This window comes from Aquarana catesbeiana, linkage group LG13 (assembly GCF_042186555.1).
Source record: "Aquarana catesbeiana isolate 2022-GZ linkage group LG13, ASM4218655v1, whole genome shotgun sequence".
Classification (NCBI taxonomy): domain Eukaryota; kingdom Metazoa; phylum Chordata; class Amphibia; order Anura; family Ranidae; genus Aquarana; species Aquarana catesbeiana.
Genome location: NC_133336.1, coordinates 95,558,850 through 95,573,738, shown reverse-complemented (window position 1 = coordinate 95,573,738; position 14,889 = coordinate 95,558,850). Strand labels below are relative to the sequence as shown.

Sequence of the window (14,889 nt, the reverse complement as noted above, 5' to 3'; positions counted from 1 at the left end):
GTGATGTCGCGCATGCGCAGTCCAGCGGGTAGCCAAATGTGATGGGTTGCCATATGTGACGAAACACCCCTGAACTCTACTCAATGTTATCTTATCAGTACATGTACACAGGGTCGTTTATAGTCCTTTCTAGGCAGTTGAGTTTAGAAGCATTTTTTTGAAACGCAAAAAAAAATGCGTTCAGAACAAATGTTCAGAGGCATTTAAAACGCCACATACCTGTAACAGCTTGTAAACTCTAACTCGCGTTTAGCCGCGTTTCGTTTACCTTTTTTTTTTTTTTTTTTAACTTTTGACTATTTGAAAAAAAAAAAACATTTAAAAAAAAAAAAAACACTCCTAGACAAACGTGGCTAAACGCAGTATGTAAACTTGGCAAAACGGATGTTTTTAAATGTCGGTTGCTATCTGTCAAGTTAAGATGTTCAGGAGAGGTTGTAAATCCCGTCTACATGATGCCTAAGGAATTATGAAAAAATAAAAAAACAGCCACTGTGTATCAAGACAGTCCAAATGTAGAAAGTTAGATCCGTTCAACCACGCATAATGATGGAAATACTAGGAAGATGGTCAAAAGAGTAATCTCTGGGAATCGGTCACTACAATTCTCTTGTTGGAACAAGAACTCTGACATTCATAAAAGGCAAGAAGTCACCACATAGTGTAAAACCATCTCTTACGTTTTTTATTTTAAAAAGTAGAAAACTTACATCAATTCTGAAGTACGAGCATGTCAATAGGACATCTCCATAAATGTGATCACATAATACATCAAACAGGTGCAATGACATGAAACAAGCTCAGTCCGACCTGACAGAAAATGTAACTAATTTAGGAAGAGTGAGTTCCCTAGCACAGCCTCCTTCTTCCTTGCATGTCATAGCCCTCTCCTCCCCTGGAAGTTTTTTTTTTTTTTTTTTTTTTTTTACTGTCTGTGCTGGCCCAACTACTCTGCGCCTCCCTTCATACATAAACTTTTATGTAGCTGCAAGGGGAGGTGCAATGGAGACTACTATAGAATGTAAATCTGCTCAGGTTCTGATATCCTATCCAAGATATCCAGCAGAAAACTGGAAGCGTCGAGGATTTAGTAACTTCTGGTTTTGACTCTTTGTTTACCTGGCCGTTAGGGCCCTGGAAAGCAGCCAGTCAGACTGATCCATGTCTGATTGGCTGCATTGGAGGCCAGAGGAGAGATTTCGGGTCCAATAGACCCCAGATCTCTCCATAAAGAGGACCTGTCACGGCCCATGTTTTCACAAGGCATGTTGTTTATCCCTAGTGAAAGCAATAAAGTTGATCAAAAATAAATGAATAAGGAGAGAGTGCAAAAAAAAAAGTTTCAACTAAAAAAAATTTTGAAAGCGCTTCCTCCCCCTGTGCATATGCATAAACGCAAACCCATACATAAGTCCCGCACGCATATAAACGGTGATCACACCACACTTGTGAGGTATTGCTGCAAATGTTAGAGGGAGAGCTCCAGACCTCCTGTGTAACTCTAAACTGGTAACCTGTAAAGGCTTTTAAAGTGTCACCTATGGAGATTTTTTGGTACTGTAGTTTGGCGCTGTTCCACGGGTGTACTTAATTTTAAAGCATGACATGTTGGGTATTTGTTTAATCTGTGTAACATTATCTTTTCTATTTTAACAAAAAGTAAATATTATATTGTGTTTTTGTGCAAGACAATTCATTAAAGTGAATGGTCTCCAAAAAAATTGTGATTGAATACCGTGTGACATAGAAAATTGCAACACCCACCATTTCCTTCTCTAGGGTCTCTGATATATATTTTTTTTTATGTACTGTTTTGGGATCTCAAAGTAATTTTCTAACAAAAAAAAAATACGGATTTTCACAGTTAGGTGAGAAATGTCAGAATTGGCCTGCGTGGAAAGTGGATAAACATTTTTCACCATGGCTTCATGTACATGTAATGGTTGATTCCTGGGCGTCCGTTATCTTATATGCTGTCGGTAAAAACAAATACAATTGGTGGTCTAAATCTAACAATTTACATGTAGTGCGTTAAAAAGGAAAAATTTTAAATGAAAAGCCTTTCAAGCATTAGTAACTTTTGGTAGCATGCCTTGCAGGTGAAACAGGTCTCCGTTTTTGAAGCAGGACCAGAAAGTATGTAGAAGAGTATTCTCTTCTTGTTCATTTATGGAGCATGTTGAGGAAAGTCTTCTAGGTATTCTGTACCTGTCGCTTTTCAGGATTTAGGAAAGTGATGTAGTTGATAGGACCTGCAGATTTTCTGAATAAACACACATGATCTAGAAAAGAATGCTTGGTCCTATCCTGCAGTAGGATATGTCAGGATCAAGATAGGTCTAGTCGAAACCAGAATTGGAAATGTAGTTTATAACATGTACTTTTTATCTTTGTAATAAAACACATTTTGTATCCTTTAGAAAATTGAAGCCAGGGTATCGGCTGATGAAGACCTGAAGCTTTCAGACCTTCTTAAATATTATTTAAGAGAATCACAAGCTGCTAAGGTAACTATATGGTGCTTTAGCACAGAAACTGCGTTGAGTGGCATCACGTTGAAATGACGGGCTGTTTTTAAGTCTGAACTTTGTTTGCAGGATCTCCTCTACAGAAGATCTCGCTCTTTGGTAGATTATGAAAATGCTAATAAAGCACTAGATAAAGCCAGGGCTAAAAACAAGGATGTGTTATCAGCGGAAACCACTCAGCAGCTTTGCTGTCAGAAGTTTGAGAAAATATCTGAATCTGCAAAACAAGGTACATAGGATTACCCTGATTTTTTTTTTTTTTTTTTTCTTCAGTATATGGAATACCAAGCTTCCCTAATTTAATGATAAAATGGTAGGATAGAAGAATAGGTTAGACAGTCTGTGTAATTAGTACATTTTTAAATGAGGATTTTATTTATGTAATTATTCTTGAAGTGTGAAACATGGGGGCAGCTCTGTTCCTGAAGGCTTGTGTTATTTTTTTATTTGTGTTATTTTGTTATTTTAATTTTTTAAGTTGCCATTTTAACAAGGTATTTCTTACAACCAACTTGATGGTGTGATTATAAGTATTACTATGCTGTGTGTAAGAAATACCTTGTTAAAATGGCAACTTAAAAAATTAATTGAAAGTGTTTGTTTGTTACACAGATCATGTTCCATTAAAGTGGTTGTAAACCCTTTACAACCACTTTTTACTACAGGTAAGCCTATAATGAAGCTTACCTGTAGCTACACCAGATATCTCCTAAACTTGCGTCATCGGCACATGCGCAATTAGTGTGCTGTTACTGGCGGCTCCTGCGCCCATGCGTGGGTGTGACGTCAATCACATGCATACTAGCTCATTATGCCTTTGTCTTGCAGGTTTTTTTTTTTTTTTTGTGGGTTTACAACCACTTTAAAGCATGAAGAACTGCACAGTGCTTGTGCTGCGTAATTTGGCCTCTTCTATCACCTAAAAAACCTAGCTGATCCTGCCTGGCTATACCCTCCCCCCTGTAAAGTGACCACAGTTTATCATGGCTGCTGAGCCCTGACACCCCGGTCAGTTTACTTGCCTGTGTCAGCCGCAGCCCTGCTCTGTTCTCCCCCTGCCTGCCTGCTTGTGTCAGTGCCCGCCCCCTCCCCTCCTGCTATCATAACTTCTATAAAATCCTACAATCCCCTCTATAATATAACAATAAGTGTGCCTGTGTTATATAAAAAAAATGCCGATCTGTACCTATATCAGTGTGTCTCCCGGCGCTCACGTGACTCCTCGGGTCTCTCTCTCCTCTCCTCCCCGGGCAGAGGAGAGAATCGGAGTCAAGTGAGTGCCAGGAGCTGCTCTGATATAAGATATAATCTGCATTTTTTTTTTTTTTTTTTTTTTTTTTTTTATATGGCACAGGGACACATTATGTTACAGAGGGGATGGAAGGTTTTTATAGTAGTGGCTTAACAACCACTTTAATTTCTTCATTTTCAAAAAAAAAAATGCAACTTCAAAAAATTCACCATGCCTCTTATTAAATATTTTGGACTATCTACTTTCCAAAAATGGGTCATTTGGGGGGTATTTGTTCTGTCCTGGCATTTTAGGGCCTCGTGGAAGGACATAGACAGTCAGTACATCAGGACTGATCAATTTTCAAAAACAGTTGTGCTCAAAAGTTTGCATACTCTTGCAGAAAATGTGAAATTTTGGCATTAATGTTGAAAATATGACCATGCCAAAAAACTGTCTTTTATTTAAGGATAATGATTATATGAAGCCATTTATTATCACATAGTTGTTTGGGTGATTTCTGTTATCCTTCTGATTTAAAAAGCAACCAAATGGCCCTGATGAGAAGTTTATATACCCTGAAATGTTTGGCCTTGGCACAGACACACAAGGTGATACACAAACAGGTTAAAATGCCAATTAAAGGTTCAATTCCTACATCTGTGGTTTTTTAAATTGCAATTAGTGTCTGTGTAAAATTTGTCAATGAGTTTTAGCTTTTAGGTGAATGCACTGAGCAGGCTATACTGAGCCACAGGCGGCAGAAAAGAACTGTCAAAAGACCTGCGTAACAAGGTAATGAAACTTTCAAAGATCGAAAAGGATTTAAAAAGGTATAAAACGCCTTCAATTTGACTGTAAGTACTGTTCAATCACATATTCAGAAGTGGAAAATTAGAGGATTTCTTGATATCAAGCTAAGGACCGGTAGACCAAGAAAGATTGCACACACAACTGCCACAAAAATGCCTGGTTACAATATGCCGACAACACCTTGACATGCCTCACCTGGGTTTTTTGTGGCATTGGTGCAGTAAAGGCTTCTTTCTAGAAACTCAACCATGCAGATCATTTTTGATCAAGCATTGTTTGTTTTGTGCTCCTTGAAAACAACCAACTGCATTTCTCCTGCGGTTACCTATGGGTTTTTCTTTGTATCCTGAACAATTCTTCTGGCCGATGCGGCTGCAATCTTTCTGGCTTGTTATCTAGAGATCCCCCAGTTTTCCACTTCTTAATAAGTGATTGAACAGTACTTACTGGCAAATTTAAGGTTTGGGATATCTTTTTTTTTTTGGACTTTGGACCCAATTTGGACATTTTCACTTAGAGGTGTACTCACTTTTGTTGCTAACGGTTTAGACATTAATGGCTGTGTGTTGTGTTATTTTGAGGGGACAGCAAATTTACACTGTTATACAAGCTGTACACTCACTACTTTACATTGTACCAAAGTGTCATTTCTTCAGTGTTGTCACATGAAAAGATAAAGTATTTACAAAAATGTGAGATACAGTACATGTACCTTTTTTTTATTATGCTTTATGTGAAAAAATATATGGTAATATCACTTTAATTGTTTAACAGTGAATATAAGAGAAGTTCATCAGTAGGGTTAATATACATTTTAAAATCAGCTTGTTATCTTTTTTTTGTTTCAGAACTGATGGATTTTAAAACCAGAAGAGTGGCTGCTTTCCGCAAAAATCTAGTAGAGCTGGCTGAACTGGAATTAAAGCATGCCAAGGTAGACTTTACTATAAAAGTTTGTCCTTTTTACTTCTTGAACCTGTTACCAAATCAACAGTTGTTTTTTTTTTTTTTTTTTTTTTTTTTTCTAACAATATAGGTACACAATCAAACTAAGAAACAAAGCATGGTTACAAAGCTGTCATTTTGCTTATTAATGAGCATATATATAATAATAGTTTGTAACAAAATGACAGGTTCACAGTAAGCCTCTTTTTGATAAATATGAAGATCACTGACAGTTTGAAATTTTCTTCTCTTTGCAGGGTAATTTGCAGCTGTTGCAAAGTTGCTTGGCTGTGTTAAATGGTAAACCATAAAGTACACTCCGTCCAGATGTTTGAAGTAACCAGACTTTCCTGTGACCTCTAGGAGCTGCCAGTTTTCGATGGACTGCTCCATTGGGCATATCTAGCTTGGCAAGGATGAACCCATACCGAAGTGGTTGGGCTGCTCCCACCTCGGTAACAGCACTGTGCTGCGGAGCCCACACCTGACGATCCCACATGTACCTTTATTTAGTCATTGTACACTTTCTAGTACATCACAAGATTTCCCTTTTTTTTTTTTTTTCGAAAGCAGTTAAATGCTGTACTTGTTATGAACTGTACTGCATAACAATGCCAATCTTATTTACCAGTGTATGTTAATTTTCAATGATGTTCGGCATTTGTGGTTCGAATGGATTTAACATTGCCATTAGTTGTTCACATCGTATACCTTGTCCAAGTTCCATGTAATGATTTTTTAAGCCTCTGTTTTATTGATTTACCGAACTCTATTTTTTTTATTAAACATTTTCTTAGATATTTCAGAATGCTCCAATTATCTTTTTAAACTTTAAGTTCCTAAAGCTAATGCATCAGTATGTTTGCCTTAACTTGTAGACTTCTCAAATATTGTAAAATAAACTGTGAATCCAATGATTTTTAATTTATACTGTCCCAGTGTTTCTATTTAACAAGAAAAATTTGTGAACTGCGCAAATGAAAAGCAAACACAGAAAGAAGATAGCCCTTCAAACTATCACAACTAAAATAAGTGTAAAAAAAATCACAGTATTACTATATATATGCCATAAGTGCAAAAGAAAAAAAAGTGAAAAAAATAAAAAATAGTCCAAATATCTCTCGGTGATAATCAAAATCATAAATAACTCCCAAAAAAAGAAGGTATCCCAAAGGCCACAAAGGATCCCCTTTAGACTTGGTAATGCGTTTTAGTAAGCCTGCATCCTGACATCACTTTGGGTGGCAGTGGTTGTTGCTGACACTAGTGACACAGTGCTACAGAGCACATCTGTGGCCTCTGGGATACTTCATCATTTTTGGCGGGACTTTATGATTTTGATGATCAGAGAGATATTTGGACTTTTTTTTTCCTTATTCATTGTCCCCCTTTTTCTTCTGCACTTATGGTATATAAGTTAGCATGGGAAAAACACATAAGGAGAGGTAGTAGTGTTACGCACCCCGGATAATAAGTTATGGGAAAGTACCCTCAGAGGGGTTTTTTAGCAGCGAAGTAAATAGTAGATGTAATTACAAAAATTCGTTCTTTATAAAAAAAATTAATAGCATACAGTGTTTCCACAAAAGTTAAAATTATGATCTCTAAAGGGGGCATGCTCCAAAGTGCAGAGAATGCACTTTGCATTCTCTGCACTTTGGGGCATGCCCCCTTTAGACCTCATATTTTAACTTTTGTGGAAACACTGTATTTTTAATAAAGAATGTATTTTTGTAATTACATCTACTATTTATTTACTTTGCTGCTAAAAAAAAAAAAAAACCCTCTGGGGGGACTTTCCCTTAACATGGTATATAAGTTATTAATGTGTATTTTTTTTATATTGTTTGTAGTGCAACACACTGTTATTTTAGTTTTCTATTTAACAAGCACATAAACTTTAAAGGTATACTTTTTAAGCATGGGAAATGACCATTGGACAAGGTGAGCGAAGTACAGCAACTGCCATGATATGGTGGGCAGCCTGGTTATGTGTCTCTGCAAGGTTCTCTAAGGGATAAAGTAGAACATATCGCTTGACCTACAACACCAAATGTCTTAGTGTGTACTCTAAGGGCTGGTGTTGATGGGTTTTTTTTGCCACCTTTTGATTAGTATGGAAGTATGCACGGCAGCAAATTTCAATTGTGGATGACTGTTTTGAGCCTGCTGGGTTTTTTTTTTTGTTGTTGTTTTTTTTACTTGCTTTGCATTGAAATTGTATGGACATAATCCAGTTCTATTGAGATCCACTTCTGCCTTTAGGATGAACAATTTTTTTCTGATACTCGTGGTCATTTTATGGTAAATATTGAAAATAAATTTTCATAATTCCAGGCACTCCTGTTGTCAGCCTACTATAGGAAGTAACCAAATAAATGACATAAGGGGTAGGAAAACATGCCTATGAATAACACCAAAACCAAAATTGTGCAAAAATAAAAAATTTATGAGCCAAGGCTTTGGAGATGACACACTCAGCAAAAAAACCTAGGAGGCCCTATTGCATCCAGTTGACCAACTGGCAGCTTTGCAAACTATACCAGTATCTGCTAATAATTTTACAGTGGCTGCCCCAGGAGCTGCTATGCCTCTTATTGAATTAGCCAATATATCTGAAGGGGTAGGTAATCCCAACACACTGGTAAAGCTCAAGTGTATGCCAGTAAGGCCAAAAAAATTGATTTTGAACATGTTATAACTGAGACCTTAATCCAAACCTGCATGGAAAAAAGCTAAAACTAAATTCACCTTCAAAAGCATCCATTCCCTAAACTGTAGCTGTCTTTGTAAGCATTTTTTTTACCCAAACGTAGGATGTGTTAAAGGTTTTCTTGCTTTTAGTAGTGTCTATCTTAATTGTACATGCACAGGAAAGGTATTCACAGACCCTGGGTTTTAGGCTCATAGCCTCAGGTGATTGGACACAGGCAAAGCTTTAGAGGACATGCTCCCTGGGCACTTTCCCTATAACTCTACCCTATTCTGTAAGTTTTCAGCCTTAACAATAGGGAGGTCTTTCCTTCCCTATAACTGGAAAGTGATAAAAACAGACTCCAGTCTATCAGGCTGAGGAGTCCAGTCCCTCTCAAGCCATGGTCATTGGTGGAAGCCAAGCTCCATATTAACATTCTGGAGCTGAGTAGTTTGGATGGCTCTAAAACAATGGACCCTCCTTTTTTTCCGTGAGGACACACAATCAGGGTGCAGTCAAATACTGGCCTACATCAATCCATCACAGCACCAGGATTTGTGCAGCCTTGAAGGAAGCAAGATTAGGCAGATAATCTCATGGATGGAAGAACTGTCCATTGATCTCTGCGGTCCACATCCCAGGAGTAAAAACCTGCAAAGCAGACTATCTCAGATGCCACCGCCTGGATCAAGGGAAATAGGCTCTTCACCCAGCCCTCCTCAATCTTATATTTGAAAATGGGGGACTCTAGACGTTCTAGCCTCTAGGTTCAACAGCAAACGTTCTCTGTTTATAGCCAGGGTCAAGGATTGGCTAGCCTTAGCCTTGGATGCCTTGATAATTCCCTGGTCTTTGTTCAGGTTAATATACAGCTTCCCTGCAGTGCGAATTCTGCCTCGCCTGCCCAAAAAAAGATGGAGCAAGATAAAAACTGATTCTAATGCACCAAACTGGCCCAGAAGAGCCTGAGTTACATCCATACTCTGACTTCTAGCAGATGATCCCTGTTTTTTCCCAACAGGCAAGATCTGCTATCTCAGGGCCCTCTATTCCTTCCTGCTTCACAGTCTCTGGCTTTAACAGCATAGATGGGTCTCTTAAAGTTTGTTGTTCCTACCTTACTAAAAGGAAGTAAAGCCACTGCCAGTAAAATCTATCATACTATGCAAAGTGGTTTGCTCTGGGGGGTGGGTGTGTGTGTGTGTGTGTGTGTGTGTGTGTGTTGTCAAAAGTATTGGGACACCTGACTTTACATGCACATGGCCGTAGGGTTCAATATTGAGTTGGCCCATCCTTTGCAGCTATAACAGCTTCAACTCTTCTGGGAAGGCTGTTCACAAAGTTTAGGAGTGTGTCTATGGGAATGTTTGACCATCTTTCCAGAAGCGCATTTGTGAGGTTAGGACTCTGTGCAGGCCTGTCAGTTGCTCTACCTTAAACTCGCTCATCCATGTCTTTATGGACCTTGCTTTGTGCACTGGTGTGCAGTCATGTTGGAACAGGAAAGGGCCATCCCAAAATGTTCCTACAAAGTTGGGAGCATGAAATTGAACTGACGCCTTAAAAGATCCCTTTACTGGAATGAAGGGGCCAAGCCCAACCCTTAAAAAAAACAACCCCACACCATAATCCCCCCTCCAACAAATGATTTGGACCAGTGCACAAATCAAGGTCCATAAAGACATGGATGAGAAAGTTTGGGGTGGAAGAACTTGACTGGCCTGCACAGGATCTTTACCTAAACCCAATAGAACACCTTTGGGATGAATTAGAGCAGAGACTGGAAAGCCAGGCCTTCTCATCCAACATCAGTGCCTGACCTCGCAAATGTGCTTCTGAAAGAGGCTGCACAGGGTAGGCCAACTCAATATTCAACCCTACAAACTAACACTGGGATGCCTTTAAAGTTCATGTGTGTGTAATACATATATATATATATATATATATATATATATATATATATATATATATATATATATATATATATATATTATATATGCATATACACACTATACCATAGAAACTGTGATGTTTGTGAATCCACTAACAAACCATGAAAGCATAGTTTATTCCACATACTGCATAACTATAATAAATTCCAACATCTATAGTGCATAAAGAACAGTTTTAATCATTCACAATATTATGTAAGCAACATTTCAATATTGCTCCCAAATAAATTTCTGGGTGCAAAATAAACACCTAGGATACAATGAATAATGTGACCCTTCCCTTTAATGTAAGGGGTGTTTGTTAACCTTTGAGGACACTTGGACAGCTTGCATCTCCTAGTTCTTGGTTGAAAGAGGGGATTTCCAAGGGCTAAAAACTAGACTCTTACTCTCTGCATACTACTCTTCCTCATTTTAGACCTTTCTGTATTACTGCATAGATTAGCAGATCTTTACTGAGCCCTCTAAGGCTTTCTGCATCAAGGAGTCATTGCCCCAGTTGCGGTAACAGATCATTTTCAGGTTTTACTCTAAGCTGTTCACAGTTCCGAAAACGCAAATGATATATCTGCCCTATCTTGGATCTCGAAACACTGAATGTCTCTGAAATCTTGCATTGAATAGCATCACATCTGTCATCGCCTTTCTTCACCAGCCTTTTCCTACACTTTTATATGGGTCCCTTATGCTACCAGTTCGTGACCCTGCCCTTCAGTTTCTCGTCTGCACCTCTGGTGTTCATCAAAATGCTTGCTCCAGTAATAGCCTTGCTGCGCTCTCATGGCATCCCAGTCATACTTAGTAGAACATCCAGCGCAGTCGGACAACGTGGCCTTGACTGTCCAGACATTACACTGGCTCAGGTGGCTCCTGAATGTTCAGAAATCCTCAGTGTAAGTGACTTAATCGTTTAGGGTATCTGGGTCTAGCCCTGGAGCTTTGGGCGATTTGGCTGTCTCTGAAGCTTTTGACCACCCTAGTGGAGGATTATCGGACCCAGATTCAGGCAGTGTTGCATACCTGGTAAAGGCCAGGTTGATGAGAGGGCTTCCCCTACACCTCCTGATCTCTTTTCCACTGGAGATGAGAACAGGGTACCGAGTGGCACAGGTGCCTGTTGATGATCCTCTCCTGACGATGCTCTTGGTGGTACAGGAGATGCAATGAGCACAGGACTGGGACCTGTGCAGAAGGCAATCCAGAAGCTGGCAGGTGCAGGATCTAGAGATATAGTCAGGCAGGCAGGAGTCAGCAAAAACCAACAGAAGTGCAGAATTGGAAAGCAGATGCGGAGTCTGGGCTTGGCCAAGGTCACCAATGGAATATCAAGATAAGCAGTCAGGACGAAGCCAGGTCAGAACACAGTGCTTTAAATAGACCACTTGGCGCCTAAGTCAATTCATATGTGCATGCAAATGTTCAGATACATGTGTGGCCATGATTCTGTGCACAGATTCGTGGACAGGTCCATGAGCATGTGCAGTTCTTTGGACACAGGCAGACAGCACCATGATAGTAGCATCCATCAACCATCCCAGGTCAGATCCCATCTTGAACAAAACTTCACTGCTGACCTTGTCTGTCATTTACATTCCAGAGGTAGACAATTGGCAGGCAGACTTCCTTAGCTGGCAAGGTCTGGACATGGAAAATAAACTTCTTCCTTGTCAGCTTTGTAGGGTCAAGGAGGAGGGCATTCCGGTGATTCTTCTCGCTCCGCATTGGCCAGGCGAATGTGATACTTGGACCTGGTAAGCCTTCTAGTGGACGTTCCATGGGCATTACCTGATCATCCAGGTCTTCTGTCTAAAGGACCAATTTATCATCCTTTTTCAGTATTACTAGCATTAATAGCGTGGTTTTTAAAGCCTAAGTTTTGATAAACAGGCATCCTTGAGTTGGTGATTCCTACAATGTTAAAAGCTAGGAAGTCTACTTCTTGCAAGATCTATCTTTTCTTTTCTACATTTCCCATGTAGCTTCCCCTATTTGTTCCCTTGAAGGGATCTGAATCTGTTTTTTTCTTCGCTACAGAAACCGCCATATGAACCCATCTAGGACATTCCTCTTTCATGCACAAGGTAATATTCCTTGTAGCCATCACCCTCGTTAGGCGAATGTCTGAACTTGTGCCCTCATCATGCAAGGAACACTTTCTAGTTATACATAATGACAAGGTGGTTTGGAGTCTAGAAATTCCTGCTTGAATAAGGTGGTTTCTACCTTTCACCCTAAGCAGGATGTTGTTCCTCCTTACCGTCTTCTGGCTCCAGCTCACCAAAAGGAAATTTCCCTCCATGCCTGGATGTGGTTCTGCGCTGCAGCCACTCACTACTTTGTTCCGAAAGACAGATTCCCTTTTTGTCTTCCCAAATGGTCCCCGTATGGGTGCACCAGCTTCTCGTTCCACCATCTCTAAGTGGCTCAAGCAGATGGACCAATATCCAAGTCTATGGTCTGAAGGATTGGGTTCCACCCTTTCCTGTCAAGGCACAATCAACTGGAGTTGAGTGCTTTTTGGGCTTTTCAGCATCAAGCAACTGTTTCCCGGATTTGCAAGATTGCCACCTGGTCTTCTGTTCACACATTCTCTAGTTTTTTTTGGTGAATGTTGAGACATTGTGTGATGCCAGTTTTGGTTGAAGGGTCCTTCAGGTGGCTTATAAAGCTGCAGTTTGGTGGTAGTAGATATAGGAAAATGGTGAAAGAAACTGCGCTAAAAACCCAATGTAAATAGAATACTGTGAAAAGCAGCAATCCTCACAAAAACATCAATTGTAAACAAGCATAAGAAAAATAAGAGGTTGCGCTAAATGCTAATAAAACATAGTGAATAAATTACAATGAAGAAAAATTCATATGGTGATCATAAATAAATCAATGTGCAGAACTTAGTGATAAAAAAGAAAAGTCCATAAAATGAAACATCAATTAAGTGTTATAAAAAATCCATAAAGTAAAACATCAGTAAAGTGTTGTGAAACGTCCAAATCACCAACAATAGGTAAAAAAAAAAAAAAATCCAAGTGATAAAAAATGGAGATCTGTGACAGCAGGGAAGGGTCCACCACCAGATATGGAAGGGGTTGCTCCTTACCAGAAGGCCATGACCCCCCACTACAGAGGATCACAGCAAACAGAGATCTTTAAAGCCAAAATGAGAATTATCAGCAGTGTCCACCAGAGGTCATCTCGTCAGCAGCCACTCAGAGTGTCAATGGATAAACGGCCTTAAGTCCGGCTCCGTGGCCACCGGAGCTCGGACAAACCCGTCCTACTGGGAAGCAACTCGCTTGGGGGTGACGTCAGCGCGTCGTCTGGCTCCGTACAATCATTTTACTATCTCTTAATTAAAAAAAAAAAAATTTAATTTGTTTCCTTTCCTGCAATAAGCATATACAATCACTTGTTATCCCCCTGTGGACAGTTGCCTGTGTGCTCCCAGCCTCATGGCTGACCCCAGCACCGCGGTTGTGTCTCCACCACATGTATATAAGTTTAATGGGAAGTTTTTGGGACTTTGAGTGAGGCATGGGGCGGTGCCTCCATCCCAGGTACAAGAGAGAGAGAGAGAGGGGGGGGGGACATTGGGACTTTGAATGAGACAGTGGACAGGCTGGAGTTATAATAAAATTATGAAGTTTTATTGCATCAAATAGTCCAGTGCATATCGCCTATGAAAGGTTGCATGTGCATGAACAATGAACATAACCTACATAATTGTAAAACAATCGACATAACATCTGAGCAATAAATACATAAGGATATTACATAAGTATATACGTCTAGGGGGCACATGACAACATGATGTGGATAGGGAGTATGAGTACATAAAAGAGTAATTCTAAGTAAAATCTTATAAACACAAAGTGGCTGCATCCTTGGTGCCCGACGCGTTTCTGTGAATACACTTCTTCAGGGGAGGATGCTATAGGAAATCTGAAATAACAAAGTATCGGGACGTCAAAAGACTGACTAACTGCAACCAGAAAGGACAGTATGTCAATTTCCGGATACTCACGGTGTATCCCGAGCAGTGGTGAAGGGTAAAGACTGAGCCAAAAATATTGTTCTTTCCCGGAGCTGAGGCAGCGAAGGATCCAGCACAAGACAGACACACACCACATGTATACTACCACCTGTATACATTCAGTAAGTCCAAACTGCAGCATCATCACAGGTTGGCGACATGACTAGAGACCAAGAAAAGAGCTGTATTTCCACAGGGAGATAGCAAGCAAGACCCTTTATATGCTTAATACAAGAAAGAAAACAAATAAGGGCATATTGCATGGGTAAGTAAACAAAAAGAATTCAAGAGGTATTAAAAATGTTGTGCCGAGAATTCAGCATTAACTCCCACTTCCCACCTGTCCCAGTGTACTTTTAAACAGTTTTGAATGCCTGGAAGGGGACAAAAAGGAACAGCAATCATGTGACCACTGTCACATTGGTCACATGATCGGAAGCTGGTCCTGCTGGCTACTGACCTCTAGTTTGGACCGAGAGCTGTCTTCGACAGCTTGGTCTTTGTGAACATAAACATCATCCGCACATTGGCGCATATGTATCTGTATTAACCATTTGCCTACTGGGCACTTTTACCCCCTTCCTGCCCAGGCTTATTTTCAGCTTTCAGTGCTGTCGCACTTTGAATGACAATTGCACGTTATGCAGCACTGTACCTATATTAAATTATTATCCTTTTTTTCACACAGAGCTTTC

General features: G+C 39.8%; 1 protein-coding gene across 1 annotated transcript in view; it reads left to right on the top strand.

Annotated features, from left to right (window-relative positions):
* SNX6 (sorting nexin 6) overlaps positions 1-6,445 on the top strand; it is a 60,606-nt gene extending 54,161 nt beyond the window's left edge. The window contains exons 11-14 of the mRNA XM_073610061.1: positions 2,421-2,507; positions 2,598-2,757; positions 5,421-5,506; positions 5,775-6,445. Coding sequence (XP_073466162.1) covers positions 2,421-2,507; positions 2,598-2,757; positions 5,421-5,506; positions 5,775-5,828 — 387 coding nt within the window. The 3' untranslated portion in view covers positions 5,829-6,445. The remainder of the gene's footprint in view (positions 1-2,420; positions 2,508-2,597; positions 2,758-5,420; positions 5,507-5,774) is intronic.
* The last annotated feature ends 8,444 nt before the right edge of the window (positions 6,446-14,889 follow it).